Here is a 23537-nt window from a genome sequence, read left to right as displayed (position 1 = left end):
AGTGCAAGAAAACGTACACAGCATTAATTATTACTTTACTAGCGTCTTCCAGCAAGTTTGCCTGCGGTCCCGTTGGATAAGTGGGATAAATAGTGCCATTTTTTAAGGGGGTAGAATCATCCAATGACTTCTCCCGTCTTGGGCGAGGCAAGAGGGAGTGTCAGACAAAAATAAAGACTCTTACTGACTAAAAACCAGCTTGTTCCTACTCCTGCTTTGAGCCGGAGCTCCGGTAAACCCGCTAGGTAGTTCGCAGCTCCGAATCAGGCATCAGCATCAGCGTATCACGTGTCCTATTTGCTATTCCAGACCATAATCTACCCTTGTTCCAAATTTCATTCCGATCCTTTTAAACATTTTGACGTGATTGAGGAACAAACATACACAAAAACTTTCGCATTTAGATTCTTAGATTATTAGTAGGTTTCTTTTCAAGAAAAATCATTATAATTTATTAATGTTAAAAGTATTCGTGGTTGCTTTTCGTTGCAACATTAAGGCATATGATGCCGCTATACAATGTACACTCACTTTTTGCTTCACTCACTTTTGTTTTAAAAGTATTTTTTTTTATGGAATAGTAGGCAAACGAGCTAACGAGTCACCTGATGGTAAGCGATCAGCGCCGCCCATGGACACCCGCAACACCAGAGGAGTCACAGATGCGTTGCCGGCCTTTTTAAAAAGGAGTATACCCTTTAAATGCAATAAGTCGATTGACTTATACTGGGCACAATTCCAGGCTCCGTGTTACTAATGAGAAATTTTCGACCACTCGACCAACAAGGCTTTCGTTATTGAGGTTTTCCTAGTTAACTTACAAGTATTATGTGATTATATATTTTTATATTATTAGATGTGTTGGACTAAGGGTTCCGACTAGAGATGATAGTAATAAGAAAATCTTGATGGAGTAAAAATAAGCGATATTCAAATGGAACTGTCAACTACAGAGTCTCGCATTAACTAATCTCAAACAATAACTTTTCCAGAGTTATACGTTATCGATTATAACTGAGCCTACCAAATCACTATGTCGAAAGGCACGAGCGACTCGAAAAGTATATCAACACTGTTTTCATGGTAGTTCTACAAATTAAAACTAAATATTATGAGTTTTTATCGCCGTCCTTATACAACGTGTAACAAAATACCCATATACATCAAGAAGCCCTGATGAATACAGGTTGAATAGAGTCTCTACACGAAGTTTCAGCTTAAAATACGTTTAAAAATTTTTTTGTACCAAATAACTGATATCGCATAGTTTTTGATTTTAAATCATAAAAACGTGTCACAACACTACAGGGATCACTCGCTAATATTACGAAACATTTATTCTCTCAATCTGATCGCCTAATACCTGTCTACCTAATTTTGAATCACGCGGCGGCGCGAATTGAAAAATTCATAACTTGGTACCATGAAAAAATGAGTTTAAAAACCCTTACCGTATCGTTTGTTATGTTATCTAGAAGCCGTGTACTTGATATGTATACCCCTTTTTGTTACACGTTGTATATGATCAGATATTTTTCAAATCGCAATTTACACTATCAAATTATAATATAATAGTTAGATACTTTTATATTGGTTACAAAACTTTTGGATTATTCTATGTAAAGTATATTACCACTTCTTGTCTAGAATTCAATTTCCAGATTTCTTAGGTATCAGGTACAAGGTATGTGAATGACCTGGCTCGACAAGGGAAGGGAATTAGTGACGAAATATTACAGTGCTAAATGTAACAAAGATATTAATAAGCAGTTTCCTACATACTTTTAGAGTTGCAGGTGTATCTTCCTATGGGAGACGCACGTCTCCTTAGAGATGTATCGTAATAGGTGTTGGGTTAGGGCTCCGCTGCAGGCAAGGCAATTTCAAGCAAAAAGCATAATTTGTACACCGTATGCAGAAACCCGGTTATATACAAGTTTGGCAAGCCATACGCAAACCGGTTGCATTTTGAGGAAAACAGTAAATTGAATGGAATAGAAAATAATTATTCGTATAGCGCAGCGGTTCGTTGCATGATTGCGTAGTAATTCTGAGGTTGGACCAAGTAATTGGGATGATGAAGGGGTATGGAAATTTAAAATCTATTTAGTCCGTCAGTTGGGTAATGAAAAAATATTAGACACGTATTTTTTAATTTTCTCTATTTAGATAAAACGTTACAAATAAATGAATGATCAGTAATGGGAGAAAATACGCCATTTCTACGTATAAAATGTACCTAGAAGTGCCGTCACGCGATATTTCAAATCTATATATCTTCAAAAGTATTTGTTTCCGTAAGAAAATAAAAAATACGTTTCAAATATCTTAAAATAATCTACAAGACGGTCATAAAAATAAAAATTAGTCATCTACCTTATTATGAAGGAGTTTATTATCGGGTTTGGGCCCTTTTTTGGAAATTTCAAAGAGTCTGAATTTGTTTTCCGATGCATGGCACGAAATACGCCTTGTTACAATATGTGTCTCATGACATGACAATAAAAAAGAGCACCCTACATTAAAATGCACTGTATCTCCCCCTAACCTTTAAGGCTCTGAACTAGCTAAGTAGTTTTTTATATGTTTTCAGTAGCTACCGAGTTTAGAAATTCTGGAGAACACATGTGCCGAGCGTATACCAAGTTCGGCGATAAACTAGTAGATGTCGCTTAATACAATTTTGATGAAGGTGTAAAACTACGTCACGCATTTTGCACACAAATAAAAGCACTTGGATTTTTTTCCCTTAACGTTGATACTAGGTAGATTAGGTACTAGCCTTATTAGAGGATTACATTTCTTTTGGAATACTAATCTCCTATAATCTCAAAACTAATTTCGGAACGATTTTAAACAAGATGTTTAAGTTAATATGCACGGCAGTGTAATATGTTTTTAATAAAATCATTTAATTAAACAACTGTCATAATAAAGTTTTATCATTTTCTCGTCTCTACACCTCCCGCCTTATCTTAATGATTTATTTACATTAGAGTGACACTAAATACCTTTTACATGCACTACACAGGTACATATTCTACACAAAACAATTTTGTAAATATATTTTGGCTTCTGAAAATAGCTTTGCTCATTTTGTTTTGGATTTTTTATAGGATAAGTCAAAGTCAAAGTCGAAATTATTTATTTCAAATATACCGGGAAGGCACTTTTGAACATTAAAAAACGATAAATGGTTAATGATATTATTTTTGCAAGTTAGTTATAAGATACATTTACACGCCAAAAATTGATCTGACTACCTGTTAGTAAGCAATCGCCTTCGCCCATGGACACCCGAAACATAAAAGGCGTTACAAGTGCGGCTTTTAGGTGTTAGGAATTTGAGCATTATTGGGGATTCGGGAACTGAGGGGACTGAGGAGGAGGATAATTGGGCCTCCGGTAACCTCACTCACACAACGAAACACAACGCAAGCGTTGTTTCACGTCGGTTTTCTGTGAGGCCGTGGTATCACTCTGTTCGGCCCATTTATGTCCAAGCATGGCTCTCCCACAGTTAAAAAAGGAAAGTATCTACTAGTTGTTTATTTCTATTCAATCTTTTGACTGTATATAGACGAGTAAAAAAAACGAATGAATCATGAACATTACTCACAAGTTATAGTAAATATTTGCAATGAAACTAAATTATTGTTTGCGTGTGTAAGTCTATAGATATTATGTATTATTTATCTGTTATGTATGTACCTAAGCACCCACTATTGTATTTTTCCATATTTTTCATACATCATCACAAATTCACAATGTATTACTTATGCTTGTTGCACGGTGCACAGTTGTCGCGCACGCAGTCTTTGGTCGTGGGTTCGATTCCTACTCGAAATTATATTATACTAGTGCTACCGGCTTCGCTCGCGTTTTTGTGAAAAAGAAAACTTTATTTAGCTTTAGAACAGTTAATATTGTAAAACAAGTTTATGCCAGCACACAGTGTTTTAGAAACCCTTGGGGGAGGACATTTTTAGCTAATAGCGTATATCGATGTAGTTAGTCCATAGTTTGCAAAAGCCAGCAGCTTTCACCCGGAGTGTTCCCGTGGGATTAAAATAAAAAATTTTAGTTTCTATTTTTTATTTCTTTATTGACATAGTTTCCGATAGCCAATGTGTTATTCCAGACCATAATCTATTCCTGTTTCAAATTTCATCCGTTTTGACGTGAGCCGTTTTGCGTAATAAATATACACACAAACTAACCTTTGAACAAAATTATACGTTACGCTTACCCTTCAACTCCTCATGGAATATTTCGAAGTCATTGATTTGTCAAGGCGTACAGAAACTATGCAGTCAGTGGGAGTATGTAGCCACAACAATATATGTCCATTACTTTATATTGGCCTCCACACTGAGTTATAGGGTGACCAAGTCTTTTTTAAGGGGCGGAAAATGTCATAAAAAATAGAAACTAATGACTTCTCCTGCAATTCATTGTGGCTTGAATAACCAGAAATATATGGATAAAATCCGTGTCAGACCCACACTTACAACTGAATAAAAACCTTTTGCAATTTGTGTTATTAGGACTAACTACCGATTCCTAAAAATGTCTCCGGAAAACACTCAGATTCACCCGTCTGTTAGTTTTATTCCAGGCCATTATTCCTGTATTTTTTTTATATATATTTGTATTATTATGACGTACAAGAGACTGCTTCGTTGGTCGAGTGGTCGCAAGTGCGACGGGATAGGGCTCTCGAGTTCGATTCCCGGGTCGGTCAAAGAATTACTGTGCTTTTCTCGGTTTTTCAAAAATTTCACAGTAGTAGCACGGGGTCCGGAAATGTTATGTTAGATGTGACTTACAACACAAATGGTGAAACAAAGGTGTACATAATTGTACAGTGGCATAATGCCCTTACGTGCGACGTGCCGTAATGTGCAGCTGTCCCTCTGCCTACGCATTCGGGGATAAAAGGCGTGATGTTGCATATACTTATATTATGACTGTCGCGTAGCAGCGCACGAGTCGCCGCGTCGTGTGTCACGGAATGCTGCTCATGTATATGAGCCTCTAGCATTCCTTGAAACTAGTTGAGTTCCTCGTCAAATAATTACGTGAGTAAGCAGAAAAATATAATAATTTATTTAGTACCTATGTCTCACGCACAGAACAGAGAAACTTCTCTATTCTGTGGTCTCACGCAAGTTTTAATATAAACTTACCTAATATTTGTTGTAAATTATCAGTATTTATCGTAGTTTCTATAAAATAAAACACAGTGTGTAGGCAGTGATTAGATACACACACGAGGCAAGTACGAAGAGTAAATGCCATAATGTGATTGTGCAAACGCATCCACAGCAACGTAGCATATCACATTTCGGGTGGAAAAGCACCCTTAGTCCCATATTTTTATCCGTAAACGTGTAAACTTATGGTGACCATGTATACGGCACCAATAGAATTTGCATTGTGATGCCCCCGTCATGAGTCGATTGTTTCAATAAAGTGTAATCATTTGACGAACTCGTGTCGGTCATGGCATGTTTGTGGTATATCATCGATATAATAACATCACTATAGCGACAGGACCGCCTTACCGTCAACCTGCCTAATTTTTATTTTATAGATTATAATAACATCACTAGCACACGCGCCGCGGCTTCACCCGCAGCTGGGCTCCAATAGCTTAATGCTTTATAGCCTTTTTTTGAGGGGGGAATATCATTCAATGACTTCTCTCGCCTTAGGTGAGGCGAGAGGGAGTGACAGAATCTTATTGACTAAAAACCACCCCGTTCCTACTCCTGCTTTTCGAACCGAAGCCCCAGTAAATCCGCTAGGTAGTCTGCAATGTTTTATAGCCCACTAGCAAACCCGGCGAACTCCGTTTCGCCACGAATGACTTTCCCTGTTTTCCTGCTTTTCTTCTTATTTTTTCCTGAATTTTTTTAGCTGTAAACCTCACAGAGCCCGAAACCTTTTTAAATCGGTTCGTGCGTTCTGGAGTTACAAGCGTCAGGAAGGAAAACTTATTTTTGTATTATACATTATAATAACATCACTAGCACACGGGGCGCGGTTTCACCCGCTGCTCGGCATAGCTTAATGTTTTATAGCCTATAGCCTTCCTAGATAAATGCGGTCACATCATCATCAGCCTATAAGTGGCCACTGCTGACCAAAGCCTATTCTCACATGGAGAAGGATGGATGCATTAATCACCACGCTTGCTCAATGCGGGTTGGCGATTTCAAACTTTTAATTAGAAATTATAGGCCCAGGTTTCTTCACGATGTTTTTCTTCACCGCTTCAACGGTGAAGAAAAGAACTTAACATGCTTGAATAAAAATACAAATAAAAATAAAAAAATAATTCAAATAAACATTTAATTAAGCAAAAAATACATTATTATTTACATAGATTAAATACAAATACATAAAAAATTAATAAATTCTATGTACATGAACATGGGGCTTAGTACTAGTTTGTTTTACGTTGAACGAAACTAGCGCGCGTTTGGCGCTCTGATTGGCCGGCCCGAATGAACCAACCAATCAGAGGTCCGAACGCACAGTGATTTAGAAACCCTTGGGGAGGACATTTTTAGCTAATAGCGTATATCGACGTAGTTAGTCCTAATAACACAAATTGCAAAAGAAACCCAAACTAAAAATAATTGACATGGCAATTATTTTTAATACCACGGATTATGTGGCTATTTTTTTTTAAGTACATAGTACAAAAGGCTAACTATCATTTACCATGAAGATTTCGTGCGGAAACTATGTCAATAAGAAAATAAAAAATAGAAACTAAAATTGGTTTTTTTGCAAATATGTTTGTACCTAGTTACAATTCATACCTGTTGTAAATCTTGAATAACACATAAATATATGTGATAAAATCCGGATATCAAATTTTGCTCTTTATTTTAAAGATAAAAGAAAAAAATCCTATTTAAACCACACTCCGAATTAGCAACTTTAGTATTTTTTTTTCTCGAAAACTAAAAATAATTGACATGGGGTTTCTTTTGCAATTTCTGTTATTAGGACTAACTACATCGATATACGCTATTAGCTAAAAATGTCCTCCCCCAAGGGTTTCTAAAACACTGTGGAACGCGCTCTCGCTCGCGTAAAGGAAACTCGTACTAAGGGTAATGTATATTAGGCTGTTTTGGACTAAAAAAAAAACAGCTAAATGTCGTAACAAAATCTCTCCAAAAGTTTCACACTTGCTTCATTTAGATATCTTAAGTGGATGCAAAATAAACAGAAGATAAACTGAGTGTTAAGCCTAATAGAACGAGACCAATGTTCTTGGTTTTTTTAACAAAAATGTCTCTGGAAAATAAAAAAAATAAAAATTATTTCGACGACAGAAGATAATATATTATTCAAAGTCAAAGTCAAATCATTTGTTCTAATTAAACCATAAATAGGTCCTTTTTAAATGTCAACAATAAAAATTTAATAAATTGTCAGTCAGTCCGTCCTTTACTCTTTGAAAAGATTCTTTATTACAAGATTCTTTTAGCCTATATGTTATTCCAGGCCATAATCTAATTATGTTCCAAATTTCACCCCAATCCCTTCAGCCGTTTTGACGTGATCGAGTAAGAAACATACACACAAACACAAAAACTTTCGCATTAATTCAATATTAGTGGGATATGACTATTGCTGAATCCTGAACTTGTCTGATAAGTGATGGATTGGGATTTTACTCAAAATAAATATGTCCTCATGTCTGTAAAATTACTTACTTGGCTTTTTTAGAATAAAGCTGTTCTTCCCAATCCACCAAGAGTTCTATAAACGCTGGGAACACTAGTCCAATGAAACCCAAACAGAATTGTCCGCACTGCAACAAAATATAATTCAATTTAATGATCACTCTAATCGCTAATCCGCCTTGAGCATGCGTGGTGATTAATGATCATACCATTCTCCATATGGATGCGGCTTTTGGTCAGCAGTGGCCATTTATTATAGGCGGTTGATGATAATGATGAAAGGATTCTTAACTTGTGGACCATCCGTATGATCGTTAGGGAAAGGAAGTAGATACATCAACAATTCAACACATATCACAAGTCTTGTGTGAGAGAGCCATGCTTCGGCACGAATGGGCCGGCTAAACCGGAGTGATACCACGGTCTCACCGAAAACCGACGTCAAACAACGGTCGCGTTGTGTTTCGTTGTGTGAGAGAGGTTACCGGAGGCCCAATTCCCCCCTTCCCAATCTTCCCAATCCCCGATTTCCCAACATCCCTTAAATTCCCAACCCCCAAAGAGTCGGCAACGCACTTGTAACGCTTCTGATGTTTCAAGTGTCCATGGGCGGCGGCGATTGCTTACCATCAGGTGATACGTCTGCTAGTTTTAGTGTTCCATAAAAAAATGTGACTATCCTTGACTATACTTACGAAAACCACAACTGGAATCAGATAAGGAAATACCATGGAAATAAACGTCACTACGATAGCCATCACTAGACGGTAAAATCTTTCCCATATGGCTTGTTTTCTGAAAATTAAAACACTGTTTGAAACTAAATAAAAATACGCAGTTCTTCAATTCTAGTGTGGGGACATTAGAATTTTCAATCGGAACTGCGGAATGCCTAGCGGTTACCCGGGATCTCGAAATGCAGGAGTAAGAATGGGATGGGTTTTAGTCAGTAAGAGTCTGACACTCCCTCTTGCTTCACCTTACGATTTAAGAAAGCGACGCTGAGGGTGCTTTTCCACCAGAGATGTGCTATGCTACGTTACTGTGGATACGTTTAGCTTTCACCAATCATACTCATCGTTACACGTAGCTTAGCACTGGTGGAAACGGACTCATTTAAGCTATGTTTCTTATATGGAAAGATGCGTGCTATGGATTACTTCCCTACTATTGATACGTTGAATACTCGAACTGCGCATCTTTCTCACTCAGCTACTTTGAGGCAGCGCATCTTCATAGCACAACTTACTCCCACCGTTACATAGCTTAGTATTGATGGAAACGGTCACATCGTTTCACAGCCTAGCTATTATATCCTCGCAGCATAGCTAGTTGACTGAGGGAAGAAAGTTTATAAGGCACGTACCTTTTGTAATTCTTCATGATATAGTGCCAAACTATTCTAAAGGGCACCCAAAATTGTACAGCAAATGTAGTGCTCAGCATTAACACAAGAAGGGATTGAAGTGTTGTCGTGAATCTGGAAAAAATATTGAAGATATATATTTCGATTTGCGCTAACGAGATAGCATCAGTGAGGACTTAAGTACTCTTAGTCCAATCAACCTTTCAATCACAAATCAACTGATTTATTGAATTAACGTTAGCAAAAAAATACATATTGTATTTTTTTAACCTGGCCCAACACTAGGATTTTCTCCTGTATCGTGGGTGCGCTTAGAAACTTACAATTTACCCATGTACATAACACACAGAGGCGTTGCTGCTCACGCGAATTTAACTCGCTACACGTTGCACGACAGCCAGTTGCCCAGCCACCGTGCCAACCGTGCAGATAATAGACCTTAACCTATACTTATAGTAGAGTACTTCTTCACTATCCCCCAATATAAATAAGGTCACATTATGCATAAAACTTTCGAATATGAATCCCGGTATGACATGAAACTAGTCATTTTAAATACCGCTCGGAAACCAGTTAAAATTTAAAAAAAACTTACGTATCCAGTGGCATGTGCACTGTGATTGGACTCTTACATTCTTCGCCCCAAGCCCAGTAGCCGAACACTCCAGTGAAAACCGTTAAAAGTATCACTATTACCGTTGCTGAAAGATAGACATGTAATACATAAAACATTTTTTTAATGAATTCTGTACTACTAATCAAGCCTTTACGTTCAATATCCATAATGTTATCATAATGTTAGTTAGGAAACTAATTAGATTTTAATTTTGTTAATTATTAAAAGGTATAGTATGTTTATTATTAATAGGTATAGCATCAAACTTATGAGTGATAAAATAATGTGTGATCTGATGGTCACACATGTAAATTTAATCGATTCTTGGGTTTTGCTCCATACAAAATGTAAACGGCGATTTCAAACTTATAATCAGAAATTATAAGTCCAGGTTTCCTCACAATGTTTTCTTTCACCGTTTATCACTGGTGTCTTAATAATCTTAGAAAGTACACATAACTAAGAAAAGTCACCAAGTACTGTTGATTTATAAAATAATAGAAAAATCAATCTTACCATATTTTAGTGCATGAGTAAATTGCCGTGGTCTCCTCATGTGATTCTCAACAGGCAGGGCAACACATATGCCGGAGGTACTGTAAAAGCTTATAGCACACATTTTCACAAAACCGAGGAGATCTTTCCAGGCTGGCCTGTCAGTGATATCGTCAGTATATGATATTAGACTGTAGTACAACGTAGTCATTACACAAATTGCTGAAATAATAAATTACTTCATTCTCACATCATTCTTTATTTGATTTGTCTGGACTTTAAGAGAGACTATTCGTTCCTCTGAGTTTGTTTCGGCATTTCTTCTCAGAATAGTCCGATATGAAATGCCGGCCTCATCTAGTTATTTAAGAGATTGACGTGTAAAAGTGTTACGTTGTACCCTATTTGTAAAAATAAATATCATTTGTCATTTACTGTTAGTTAGCTGATGCCCGCAGCTTCGCTCACATTGATTACAGGTTTTGTGACTTTTTTCTAAAAAAAAGTAGCTCATGTTACTCCTTAGTACATAAGCTATCTGCCAAAATAAATTCTCCCGTAAAAATCGGTCCAGCTATTTTAGAGATTAGTCGGAACAAACAACAGAGTAACAAAAATTGAGAAAACAGAAAAAAGCTCAAAGCATTTGTTAAAGTTTTCCCGATCTGAAATTTTAAACCGGGATCCCTTGCTCGCTAGACGTGCTTGTAAAGCACCAGTAAGGGAGATAATAACCATTTAAGCAATTAAAAAAAAAACTGTCTCCATTTTGTTGTAACTAGTAAATTGATCCGAAGGTTATAAATGATAAATGATATTTATTTCTGTAAATAGGTTATAAAATAACACGTTTACACGTCAATATTACAAATAGCTAGATGAGGATTGCAAGCAAAATAGTCTTACCAACAAAAATATCCGCTAACATAGAAAACGGTGCCAAAAACTTAATACTCCTGATGAGACACAAAGGAATTAAGAGTGGGGCACTCATCATTATGTAAAATCGTAGATCAGCCAGCAGCTCGGACGATATAGCAGTATCAAATGAATTGAGGAAACCTTCAGTCATCTGTGAACAGTTTTAAAGACATTTTTAATCATATTTATTAATTAAGTGTGGGAGAGCCATGCTTCGGCACGAATGGGCCGGCTCGACCGGAGTGATACCACGGCATCACAGAAAACCGACGTGAAACAACTTGCGTTGTTTGGTTACCGGAGACCCAATTACCCCCCTTCTCAATCCCCAACAACTCTTAAATTCCTAACCCCCAAAAGGCCGGTAATGCACTTATAACGCCTCTGGTGTTTCAAGTGTCCATGGGTGGCGGCGATTGCTTACCGATCCGTCAGGTCGTTTACTGAATATTCCATAAAAAATTTAGACTTTAGATCAACAGCCTATAAGTGGCTACTGCTGATCAAATGCCTCTTCTCACACGGAGACACTTTAAAATAATCTATAAGATGGATATTAGCTCACCTGTTTTAATGTGAACGCAATAATGAGTTGGTAAATACAACAAGTTCCACACATTTCCAGAAATATTGTGCAGTCGACTACATACCTGAAAAATAAATCACAAAATCAATGCCAATGCTAGAAGATTTTTAAAGATAATGTTGCCCCACACTTTTCTCCTGTGTCGTGGGTGCGTTTACAAACATACAAGTTCACATGCACATGACACACAGACCCAAAACAACAATTTGTGGATTACACAAAGAGTTGCTCCGTGCAGTCCATGGCAGTCGGTTGCCTAGCCACCGCGTCTACCGTGCAGTCTCCGTACATTTTTGTTTATTTTATTTAAGCCTATTTCCTAAAATTAAGTCAGTGACGATATTAACTATAACTACATTTCAATAGTTTTTGTTGATAGGAACCCCATATCTCCGAAACGGTGTCTCCTACAATTTAGTCTCAGGTATTTTTCTGATAAAACTTACCGTTTTGCTGAAAATCGCGAAAAACTCATTTTTTTGACATTTAAACTTGAATAATTTTTTTCCACACACGGGAATGATGGGTAACTTTCAGCTATTGTTTATAATCGTGTTTTGAACAATTGTACCGAAATTCAGCTTGTTGCGAATTTATGTAGCACCGAATGTCTAATTTGACCGGACTAAAAGAGTTGCTCCGTGCAGTCCATGGCAGTGTACCGTGCACCAGATATTTCCCACCCTTTTGACTATAATAATTATCGTCTTTCGATCTTTTCTTTGGTCTACCCTTGTTTCTTTTTAAGCTCGGTCCATTCCATCGCTTTTTTGGGGGAAAATTCATCCAATGACTTCTCCCGTCTTGGGCGAGGCGAGAGAGTGTCAGACTCTTACTGACTAAAAACTACCCCGTTCCTACTTCTGCTTTTCGAGTCGGAGTACCGGTAAAACCGCTAGGTAGTCCGGCAGGTCCGGATCATGGGCCAAATCTGTGGTAGTCTGATGGCGGGAATGTCTTCAAACCCGTCTCGCACATGTGGGTTTAAAAGCTTTAAGATGAATATAATCACGTTATCCAGATGAATCACCTAAATAATTTGCTGTATTTCCTGACACCAGCCCAGGGGGCAGTCGCTGCAGCAGCTTCAGCCAAATCAGGGTACGACAGTTTCGATATCCTTAACCTACCATACATTTTTTGTGCTGATCTTATTAACATCTGCAAAAGAAAAAAGATTATTGATTACAATGACGTTAGGTACACATCGACTGCCTATATAAGTGGCCACTGCTAACAAAAGGCCACATCTCGCTTGAAGGTTTGTTCATTAATCACCACGCTTGCTCAATGTGAGTTGGCAATTTTAAACTTATAATTAGAAATTATAAGCCCAGGATACCTCAACATTGACGTCAAGTAAATTATTCAAAAATAATGTTCAAAAGTAACCAGAGGCTCTGATTGCCCGGCTCCAATGAACCAACCAATCAAAACCAAATTGTTATGTTTGATGGCGATATGGTGAAAATTTAGAAAAAAAACCCGTTTTTTTTTTAAATAACATTTTATTTTTGTAACACTTCTGACAATTTGGAAATAAATTCTTCAGTACTTACATACATGGTGTATGCTATCAGTAGTCCGAAGAATATCGTAGCAGCCACTGAAGTCCACATTCCCCCAATCATGTATGCTTCGTGCATCGTCAACACTCCCGCACCGACACTGCCCTTGATCAAATGAGCAGTTGACTCAATTAGACTGAAAAAAAATATGATTTGGATCGATTTTGTCGTAAACAGTATTCCTGGCAATTTTTTTTTTCATTTTTTAAAAAAAATCTTTGCCCCACACTAGTATTTTCTCCTGTGTCGTGGGTGCGTTTACAAACATATAAGTTCACATACACATGACACCCAGACACTAAACAACAATTTGTGGATCACACAAAGAGTTGCTCCGTGCGGGAATTGAACCCGCTACCCGTTGCGCGGCAGCCAGTTGCCCAGCCACCGCACTAACCGTGCAGTCAAAAAAATTTGTGGTAAGCCAAAAATTATGTTTAGATAAGTTTGTCTGTGAGAGACAAAGCCCATTAAATAAATAAAGAAAGGATTTGATATATTTTTATCTTCACCTTTATTACTTTAAGGTAAAGTTTAGTTTCGATCATTTTGATGTAAGTCTGTTAGTTCTACAGTTTTGAAAAACCATAGAACACAAACCAATATCTTTAATAAAATATCTGGATGATTATTTCAACATTACATTTTTAATCCTCAATATTTTAACAATCCTAATTAAATTGCTAAACAAGCTGATTCCTAAATTAACTAAAAATCACGGTTTATTCGGTGTGGGCACAGACGCGGTGACGTCTGTGCACGCTGCACAAGACGAAAAGTCCCTCTGTGATTTGAAACTAGTAACGTGAGTAAACCGTGATTTTAAGTTAAATTAGTATGTCTTACGGTAGGCAAATGCGTTGCCAGCTTTTTGGGGTTAGGAATTTATTTATTTATTTATTTCTTCATCACAAATACAGTGAATGGCGGACTTAATGCCTTAAGGCATTCTCTAACAGTCAACCATAGGGTAGTGTAGAGAAATGAAGCGGATTGATGCGAAGCCAAAACACAGGCACAAAAGAATAAATATAAGAATACAATATACAATACATATAATACACATTATATACATATACATACACATAATGGAGAAATAAGTTTCCTCAATTGTCTTGAGTCTGCCAATCCTTAGTTATATGCTCGCGGACTTTAAATTTAAAGGAACTGCGATTTTTTGCCACTCTGATCTCCTTGGGGAGCGCATTCCACAGAAGAACAGCTTGAATGAAAAAAGAAGAGTGAAGGAAGTCAGTGCGATGAGAGACACACTGAAGGTGTCGATTTTGAGACGAACGAAGAAATTTAGTGTGGTTGGCGCAAGAATATTGGAAGTAAGAAGCAAGGTAATTAGGCGAAGAAGGAGAGTCAAGGTAAGAGAATAAAGTGGTTAATGCCCTCTGCTGCCTGCGCAAGCGTATGGGCAGCCACTTTAGTTGCATTCTATGTGCAGAAACATGATCATATTTACGTAAGTTGAAAACGAATCGAATGCAGTTATTTAGAAGTCGGTCTAGTTTGTTGAGCAGATCTGCATTCAGGTCGTAGTAACAGACATCAGCGTAATCAATTATAGGGAAAATCAAGCTCTGCACCAGCTGTGCCTTTACGGAGGATGGAAAGAAATTTCTCAAACGATACAGCGCCCTCAATGTGTTGGAAATTAATGTGATAAATGAAAAATACTGTGAAGATTTCAGCAGATTTAATTATTCTTCAAGCGATCATAGAAAATCTCACACGAGAGACACGAGAGCGGCTGTCAAAGATGACAGTTGACTTTTTTTCATAGTGACCAGTGATACTTTATAATAAATTTAGGTTGTGTTTACAAACCAGAAACAATCTTTCCAACACTGGCCCTTAAACACAAGCTGAACTATATTTCACTATATAAAAGAAAAACAACAAAGGCATATTTCCTACCTATGGTTCACATCTCACTAATTAACATACATCTAACATCAGTATTAAATATAAGTTACACAGTTAAGACTTGCATAAAACATAATACTCGAACTGAGATACATTCTCATATGTTACAGTTTTATCAACTAAAACAAACTCAAAAAAAAAAATCAGTTATAAAACCAACAAAAGGAACTTAAATTACAGTTAGCATCTGACTTACAAACTGGTTATGTTTCTTTTTACAAAGTGCTTTGGTTAGTACATCCGCTAACATAACTATGTTTGACAAGTATTTAATTTCAACAATACCTTTAGTTACAATCTCCTTAATAAAATGATGACGTAAGTCAATGTGGTTTGTTCTAGAATGAAACAAAGTTTTTACACAGTTTTATAGCTGACTGATTATCATTATAAATCGTGATTTTAGGCTTGGTACCAAATATTTCGAATATGAACTGTCTAATGAAAAGAGCTTCCTTACATGTGTCAGTCAATTCCATGTACTCTGCCTCGGTACTAGATAGAGCAACAGTGCGTTGCTTGCGACTCTCCCAAGCGACGACAGACTCACCAACAGTAAAAACAAAGCCTGTGTAGGACTTACGGTCTATGTTGTCTGACGCCCAGTCCGCATCAGCATAAGCTGAAATGTTCATGCCTGTTTTAGAAAAAACAAGAGTTAATTGTACCTTTCAAATATCGTAGGATTCTTTTGGCAGCCTTCCAGTGGCTTTCGCCGAAGCAATCGTTGAATTGGCTGAGATAGCCGACTGCATGACTTCTATCAGGCCTTGTGCAAACTGCCACATACATTAGCGAACCTATCAAACCTCTGTAGTCGTAGGTTCCTTCTTGTTTAGGTTCCTTGGCAAGTTTCAATCCTGTCTCCATGGGTGTCGCAATAGCATTACAATCCTCCATTCGAAACTTCTTCAATATCTTCTGTATGTAGTTTGATTGATTGAGGTAAATTTTATCATCTTTCCTCATCAACATCATTCCAATTATCAGCTTGTATGATTGATGTAAGTCTGTTAGTTCTACAGTTTTGAAAACCATAGAACACAAACCAATATCTTTAATAAAATATCTGGATGATTATTTCAACATTACATTTTTAATCCTCAAAATTTTAACAATCCTAATTAAATTGCTAAACAAGCCCAGTCCGCATCAGCATAAGCTGAAATGTTCATGCCTGTTTTAGAAAAAACAAGAGTTAATTGTACCTTTCAAATATCGTAGGATTCTTTTGGCAGCCTTCCAGTGGCTTTCGCCGAAGCAATCGTTGAATTGGCTGAGATAGCCGACTGCATGACTTCTATCAGGCCTTGTGCAAACTGCCACATACATTAGCGAACCTATCAAACCTCTGTAGTCGTAGGTTCCTTCTTGTTTAGGTTCCTTGGCAACTTTCAATCCTATCTCCATGGGTGTCGCAATAGCATTACAATCCTCCATTCGAAACTTCTTCAATATCTTCTGTATGTAGTTTGATTGATTGAGGTAAATTTTATCATCTTTCCTCATCAACTTTATTGCAATTATAAGTTTAGCTGGTCCAAGATCAGTGATGTCAAACTCATCCTGCAATTCTTTCTTTAAATTATCTTTCCCTGGGAAATTCGGGGAGGAAAATATAATCAGATCGTCTACATACAATGCTATGATCATCATCAATCCATTTTCACTCTTAGAGTAAACATAGGGCTCCGAAGTCAAGCGGCTAAACTTCAACTTGTTACATAGAACCTTGGTAATCTTGTCATACCATGATTTGGATGCCTGTTTAAGGCCATTTCTTCACTCCCTTTGACCTTGAAACGTTCTGGCTGCTCCATGTATACTGTTTCTTCCAGGTCTCCATTTAGGAAAGCTGTTTTTACATCCAGGTGTTCAATGTCTAAGTTATACTCTGTCGCCATTGCAAGCAGCATCCTGATTGTTGAGTATCGCACAACCGGTGAAAAAGTATCTTGGTAATCTATCCCATATTTTTGTGTATACCCTTTTGCAACCAAACCAGCTTTAAATTTCAATTCTTTTTAAAAATCCATTTGCATTGAACGGGCTTATGGCTTGGATCACGTTTTGTCAGAGTCCAACATTTATTTTTAATAAATGAGTCATACTCATCAGTCATTGCCCTGCGCCAGGTGTCTGAATCTGGTCCATTCAGCGCCTCGGTTGCAGTCTGAGGTTCATCAGGGTTACTGTCGACCGGTCCCACCAAATTGGCCTGCAGGGGAGACTCAGGAGCTGCTTCATAGGAGGTGTCTGACTGCTCCGCCTCAGCTATTGAGTCTTCACCTGGAATATAAGTTTCGTCCGAACAATTCTCTGTTTCATCACTTAGGTCTTCGCTCTCAGAGTCATTTATTGTGTATGTGCTGACTCTTTGCTCATTCTGTGATAATCTCATGTCATCAGAAACATCAGAACTCACAGTGGATGACTCTGATTGCTGAATTTCATCTGAATTCAGATTGTTGAAGTCAACAATTGTATTCTGATCAATATTTTCATCATGTGACATGTTTTTGTTACAGAATTTATTTTCTAAAAATACGACATTACGAGAATTGACACATTTTGTGGGATTATCAGGATCAATTAGTCGGTATCCCTTGGACTCTTCATTGTAACCCACAAATATGTATGGTTTACTTTTAGAATTTAGTTTTCTTTCTATTCTTCACAATAGAATATGCAACACAACCAAAAATTCTTAAATGGTTTAGATTTACCTTTTTACTAGTCCATTTCTCTTCAGGGGTTACTCCAGCAACAGCTTTCGTAGGACTTCTGTTCTTTAGGTAAACTGCTGTGTTGACCGCTTCAGCCCAGAATTTCATTCCGAGTCCAGCATCTCGCAGCAGACATCTGACCTTCTCCATAACGGTCCTGTTGGCGCGTTCTGCGACGCCATTCTGTTGTGGACAGTCTGGTATCGTTTTCTGATGCTTGATTCCACATGGCTTGACATATTCCTGAAACTTAGAACTCATATATTCTCCGCCTTTATCACTTCTAAGTACTTTTAATTTCTTTCCTGTTTCATTTTCGACAAGGGCTTTAAATTGTTTGAAATATTCAAAAGTCTCATCTTTCGATTTCAAAAAATAAATAAACTGCTTCTTTGTGTAATCATCAATGAAACTGAGAAAATATTTAGCACCACCTAGAGATGACTGTTGCATGGGACCACAAAGGTCTGTATGAACCAAACCAAGTACCTCTGTAGCTCTACTACACGACCTTTTGGGAAAAGGAAGCTTACTCTGCTTCCCTTCTACACATGAAACACACTGCTGAAAATTAGAAGTGTTAAAAGAAATGCCATTTGCCATACCTTTTTGAAGTAGTTGCATACTTCTGGAATTCAGGTGGCCGAGACGTCTGTGCCACAACTCCTGGGATGATAAGTCCACTGCTGCTGATGCCATCATAGTACACTCCTATTCCACAGTACAGCTGCTGTCTGACACAGTATCAAGCTGATACATACCATTGACTTGAGTACCAGTAGCTAAAATTTCATCATTGTCGCAAATAGTACATGAATTGCTATTAAAAGTGACAACATATCCCTTTTTGGTCATAGCACTGACAGATAACAGATTAGTACTTAAATTAGGTACATAATAAGTATCACTTATTGTCCTTACGCAGTCTTTCAAATTAATCTGCACTTCCCCTAAGCCCGCGGTTGTTAACCTTTCACCGTTTGCTATGCTTACATCTACGGATTTACTACGGTTGCGCTTCATCACTTTTTCACTATTATTCATATGGTTTGTCGCTCCAGAGTCTATGTACCACACATCACTATTTACTTTCACCAAAAGAGCCGTCAGAAGGGCCTTATTGTTCCTCGCTGACTTCTTCATTGGATTTCTCTGGGTCGGTGGGTCATTCCCTTGGTTTTGTACTTTGGCTGGTCCTTTTTTCTTCGGACACTTCCTTATCATATGCCCTTTGGCACCGCAACCGAAACACTTAGGTTGCTTCTGTGTGATGAGTGCTGTTTCTACAGTTTTTTCTTCCCGTTTTTGGGTTTCCTGTAGTAATTTTTGCGAGATGATTTCCGTAGACAGTTTGGAAGTTGAATGCTCAATCGCCATGATCAGTGGGTCGTAGTCATCTGTGAGCCCACTCAGCATGATGACTGCAACGAATTCGTCGTCCAGTGGCGATTCAATTTCATTGAGTTGATGTGAAATTTCTTTTATTTTGTTCAAGTAAACTTCCATTGAGCTATTCTCCGACAGCTTAGTATTGAAGAGACTACGCAGTAAACCTAGCCTTCTGCTCAGGCCACGTCCCTCGTAGGCTTTTTGCAGTATTTTCCACGCTTCATGTGCACTCTTCGCTGTACGAATATACGGAATTACAGCCGGTGTCACGGAGAGCGCAATGCGCGCCAACGCTTTGTCAACCTTTTTCTTGTCGCTATCTTCGCTGGGTTCTGCTTCCACGCAATTCCATAATTCCTCGTGGATAAGCAACATGTGCATTGTGAATTTCCACGTTGAATAGTTTTCTGCACCTTTCAGTTTCTCAAAGCCGGTTTGCCCGAACGCAATCGCCGTGGAAGCCATCTTTTCTTGAATGCCGGGTCACGTTGCGTGGTGCCGGTAATTATTCCAAGAATGATGAATCTTCGATCATAGATAATCTCACACGAGAGACACGAGAGCGCACAGCGAAGGAAGAGCACCGGCTGTCAAAGATGACAGTTGACTTTTTTTCATAGTGATACTTTATAATAAATTTAGGTTGTGTTTACAAACCAGAAACAATCTTTCCAACACAATGACCCAGTAACTTTCTGGCAAACACTAGCAACCTGTGCACGCCAGCTCAATGTGCTGTTAATAATAAAGCCCAAGTCCTTGACGTTCTGACTGAATGGGATAGTCACACTATTATAGGAGATGGGAGGCAGTATCGCACCGTCAATCGATCTGAGGCTCCGAGAGCTACCTATAACTATGGCTTGGCACTTGTTTGGATTAACAGCTATACCGAACCTGTTTGACCAACTTCGAACAGCTGCCAAATCACCATTAAGTCTGCTGATAGCATCAGGTAGATCGTCCACCTCAGATTGACGGTACAGCTGCAAGTCGTCCGCATACAAATGATACGCACACTGAAGTTCAGGAGTAATGAGGTTAATAAAAATAGAGAAAAGAAGTGGAGAAAGAATGCCGCCCTGAGGGACGCCTGCCGCCAGATCACACCAGCCAGAGAAATTATCATCATGCTGGACTGACTGCTGACGCCCCCGAAGATATGAAGAGATTTAAGGGTTGTTGTTCGGGAATCAGGGATTAGGAAGATTGGGAAGGGAGGAATAGGGCCTCCGGTAACCTCACTCACATAACGAAAGACAACGCAAGCGTTGTTTCTCGTCAGTTTTCTGTGAGACCGGAGTGTCACTCCGGTCGAGCCGGCCCATTCGTGTCGAAGCATGGCTCTCCTACACTTAAATCCTCCCACAGTTATTGTATAATAATTACTCTGTACCTACTCCATTTTTAAAGAACACCAACTTACTTAGTACTGTACATGTCGGTCCTTTCCATGGAGACATAATCGAAAACAGCTCTTTCAGTACCAGGATAGTGCTGATACGAGGTGCTCTCTCGGTCTTTTATGTAATTCCTCAATTCTCTATCCAAAGTATACAAGCTAGGCGACCGGTTTCTCTGGAATAACGAAAATGTAACTGTTTTTTTTTTTTTATGGAATAAACCGGTAAACGAGCAGACATATCACCTGATCGTAAGCAATCGCCGCCGCCCATGGACACTCGGAACACCAGAGGCGTTACAAGTACGTTGCCGACCTTTTGGGGGTCGTGAATTTAAGGGTTGTTTGGGAAATTTGGTATTGGGTAGATTGGAAAGGGGGGGCCTCCACCACATTTAACACAAATGTGTAAATGAACTATGTAGTATAAAAACAATAATAACTTACACCCTCGTCCAACTGAATACGTCCCCTGCTTAAATCTTCTTGTCTTCTCTGTACATATTCTAATTGACTAATACTTCGATGTGAAAAAGACGATGTACGAGTATTTTGGACCGTTGATATGTATCTTGATGCACCTGTTTGTCTGCTTGGAAATCCAGACGGATCAGAATTCCTGGGGAGGCCACTGTATGCTGCTAGTTCAGTACTGTAGACTGAGGATCCAGCTACTGAAGCGACGTCTCTTGCGGGTCCAGGGTCTAGTAGAGGTGCACTGGCTATTGATCGGTTATCTGGTGATCTTGGCGTGACTCTAGTGAGGGTTGTGGTTGAAGTTTGACGGTCAGGTGGCTGACCTGGCGTTTCGTTTGACGGTGCAGCTGATGAAGTTGTGGGTGCATTCGTCGTTCCTGATCTAGGGGTTGTTCTTCCAGAAGGGCCCGCTGCTTGAGAATCTGATTCAGGATCAGCTCCCTGAAATGTGTAACTGGGTAAGGAGATTGAGGTATTTTTCAAGCACTTTTGTCTCAGTTCAGTAAAGCTTTTAATGGCTTTAAATATAAATCACAGTTTTCACTAACTTCTCCTAAATTTTAAGGAACCTCTAAGGTGATAATTTGTTTTTTACCATTCTATAAATGACACCTAACAGTACAAATAGAGGGTTAGTAATTTAGCTGCTACGTCGAGTTAAGAAATTTTCAGTTAAGAGATGTATCAGCAGTGGTTAGGAAAAATATGATAACTTATTCGAGTTGAACTAGTAACACAACAGGTGGAATTTGGTCTTAATTGAAATGGCCTAGCAATGTACTTAGCAAGTTTGTTAACATTATTACGTTCAGATTTACTCACAGATCTTTCTTGTGTTCGTTTCTTTTGATGATCTTGGTCCTGTGTGTTATCTTTGGGCGGAGTCATCTATACAATAGAGATGATGACGGGGTATGAAAATTAAAAATCTATTTAGTCCATCAGTTAGGTTATAAAAATATAAGACACGTATTTTTAGAAGTGATGTCACGTGATATTTCAAATCAATATAATTTATAATATCTTCGAAAGTAATTTGTTTCCTTAAAAAAATAAACAATACGTGTCTAATGTTTTAAAATAATCTACAAGACGGATATTAAAATAAAAAATAGTCATAAACCCTAGTGCAATTGTTGTGAAAGGTATGAAAGGTAATGTAACCTAAACCAGAGCCTTATAACAGCTATTTCCATTGCGTCTTCAAAGAAAACGATAGTGAATAATAGAATCCTAGTAAATGAAAAATAGCATAGGAACTTTACAGCCCGCCTGTTACAATTCTGACTGGTTTCTGAGCTCATTCGGTACACGAGTATCAAACTTATAGTAGCAGTGAATAGAAAACATCAAAATTGTAATCTCATTATCACTCTTTATTACTTCCCAGAAAGATAAGTACGAGTACCACCCAATAACAATAGGTCATCTATCTATAATTGCATTAGAGAGATAAATATGAAATAATTACCTTCAAATATATTAAAAATAATCAGTGATAGGTATATCAAAAACCAATTAGGCAAAGAATCACAATGCTAGTCAATTTTAACAAAATTCAGCTCTTTCTATACAAAAAACTCATATCACAAAATATAATTATATTAATCAATGGCACTCAACATTTTTGTATCTATATAAAATCTCACAATCACATCACGCAAAACTTTACAAAGTCAGGTTTGGTCTACTACGTCAAAATGACATAATATAATATGTTTTTGGGATTTTGTTTATGGAAATATTATATACTGTTTAGAACTATTTACAGAAAACTAAGGGAAGAGGTATCCAGAGTCCGTCATCATCATTATCTATTGATTTTCATCTCATAATCATCCGCCATCGATATATTTAGGATATGGATGGCGCTGATCGGTAACCTCCAGGTGACCCTTCTGCTCGATTGTCCCCTATTCCATAAAAGAAGATATGACACCGACGCTATTAGCCAACAACAGCCTTCAACAGGCTGTTAATGTGATGTTATCAGCATACGTCTACTATTGAACAAAGATTTGATAAGAAAGGATTTGCCTATTATACCCATTCCTGGCTGGCGGATTGGGTATGCCAGTTAGTTTCTTGGTGTCTGCCGGCTACAGTTAAGAATGTGTACCAAATATCTGATCGATCTGTCGTCAAGAAGGGGATAAAAATCGAATAGCTAAATGTGGGAGAGCCATGCGTCGGCACGAATGGGCCGACTCGACCGGATTGATACCACGACCTCATAGAAAACCGACGTGAAACAACGCTTGCGTTGGGTGAGTGAGGTTACTGGAGGCCCAATTACCCCAAATACCTCTTCCAATGTTCCCAATCGCCGATTCCCCAACAACCCTTA

The 23537-nt window shown here is 38.1% G+C and overlaps 1 protein-coding gene across 1 annotated transcript; it reads right to left on the bottom strand.

The window, feature by feature from the left end:
- Positions 1-6340: 6340 nt before the first annotated feature.
- Positions 6341-23015, bottom strand: LOC118276990 (proton-coupled amino acid transporter-like protein pathetic). Its single transcript, XM_035595630.2, has 14 exons — positions 22662-23015; positions 22013-22078; positions 21161-21631; positions 20738-20889; positions 13253-13397; positions 12724-12854; positions 11673-11757; positions 11093-11258; positions 10208-10408; positions 9671-9776; positions 9076-9189; positions 8405-8504; positions 7740-7837; positions 6341-7317 (listed from the first exon to the last, which is right to left on the bottom strand). The coding sequence occupies exons 2-14, from the start codon at positions 22076-22078 to the stop codon at positions 7227-7229; spliced, it is 1926 nt and encodes a 641-aa protein (XP_035451523.2). The 5' UTR covers positions 22662-23015; the 3' UTR covers positions 6341-7226.
- Between the last annotated feature and the right edge of the window lie 522 nt (positions 23016-23537).

Source organism: Spodoptera frugiperda, chromosome 17 (genome assembly GCF_023101765.2).
Source record: "Spodoptera frugiperda isolate SF20-4 chromosome 17, AGI-APGP_CSIRO_Sfru_2.0, whole genome shotgun sequence".
Lineage (NCBI taxonomy): Eukaryota > Metazoa > Arthropoda > Insecta > Lepidoptera > Noctuidae > Spodoptera > Spodoptera frugiperda.
The sequence above is the reverse complement of the archived record's forward strand: the minus strand, read 5'-3'. Positions and strand labels throughout refer to the sequence as shown.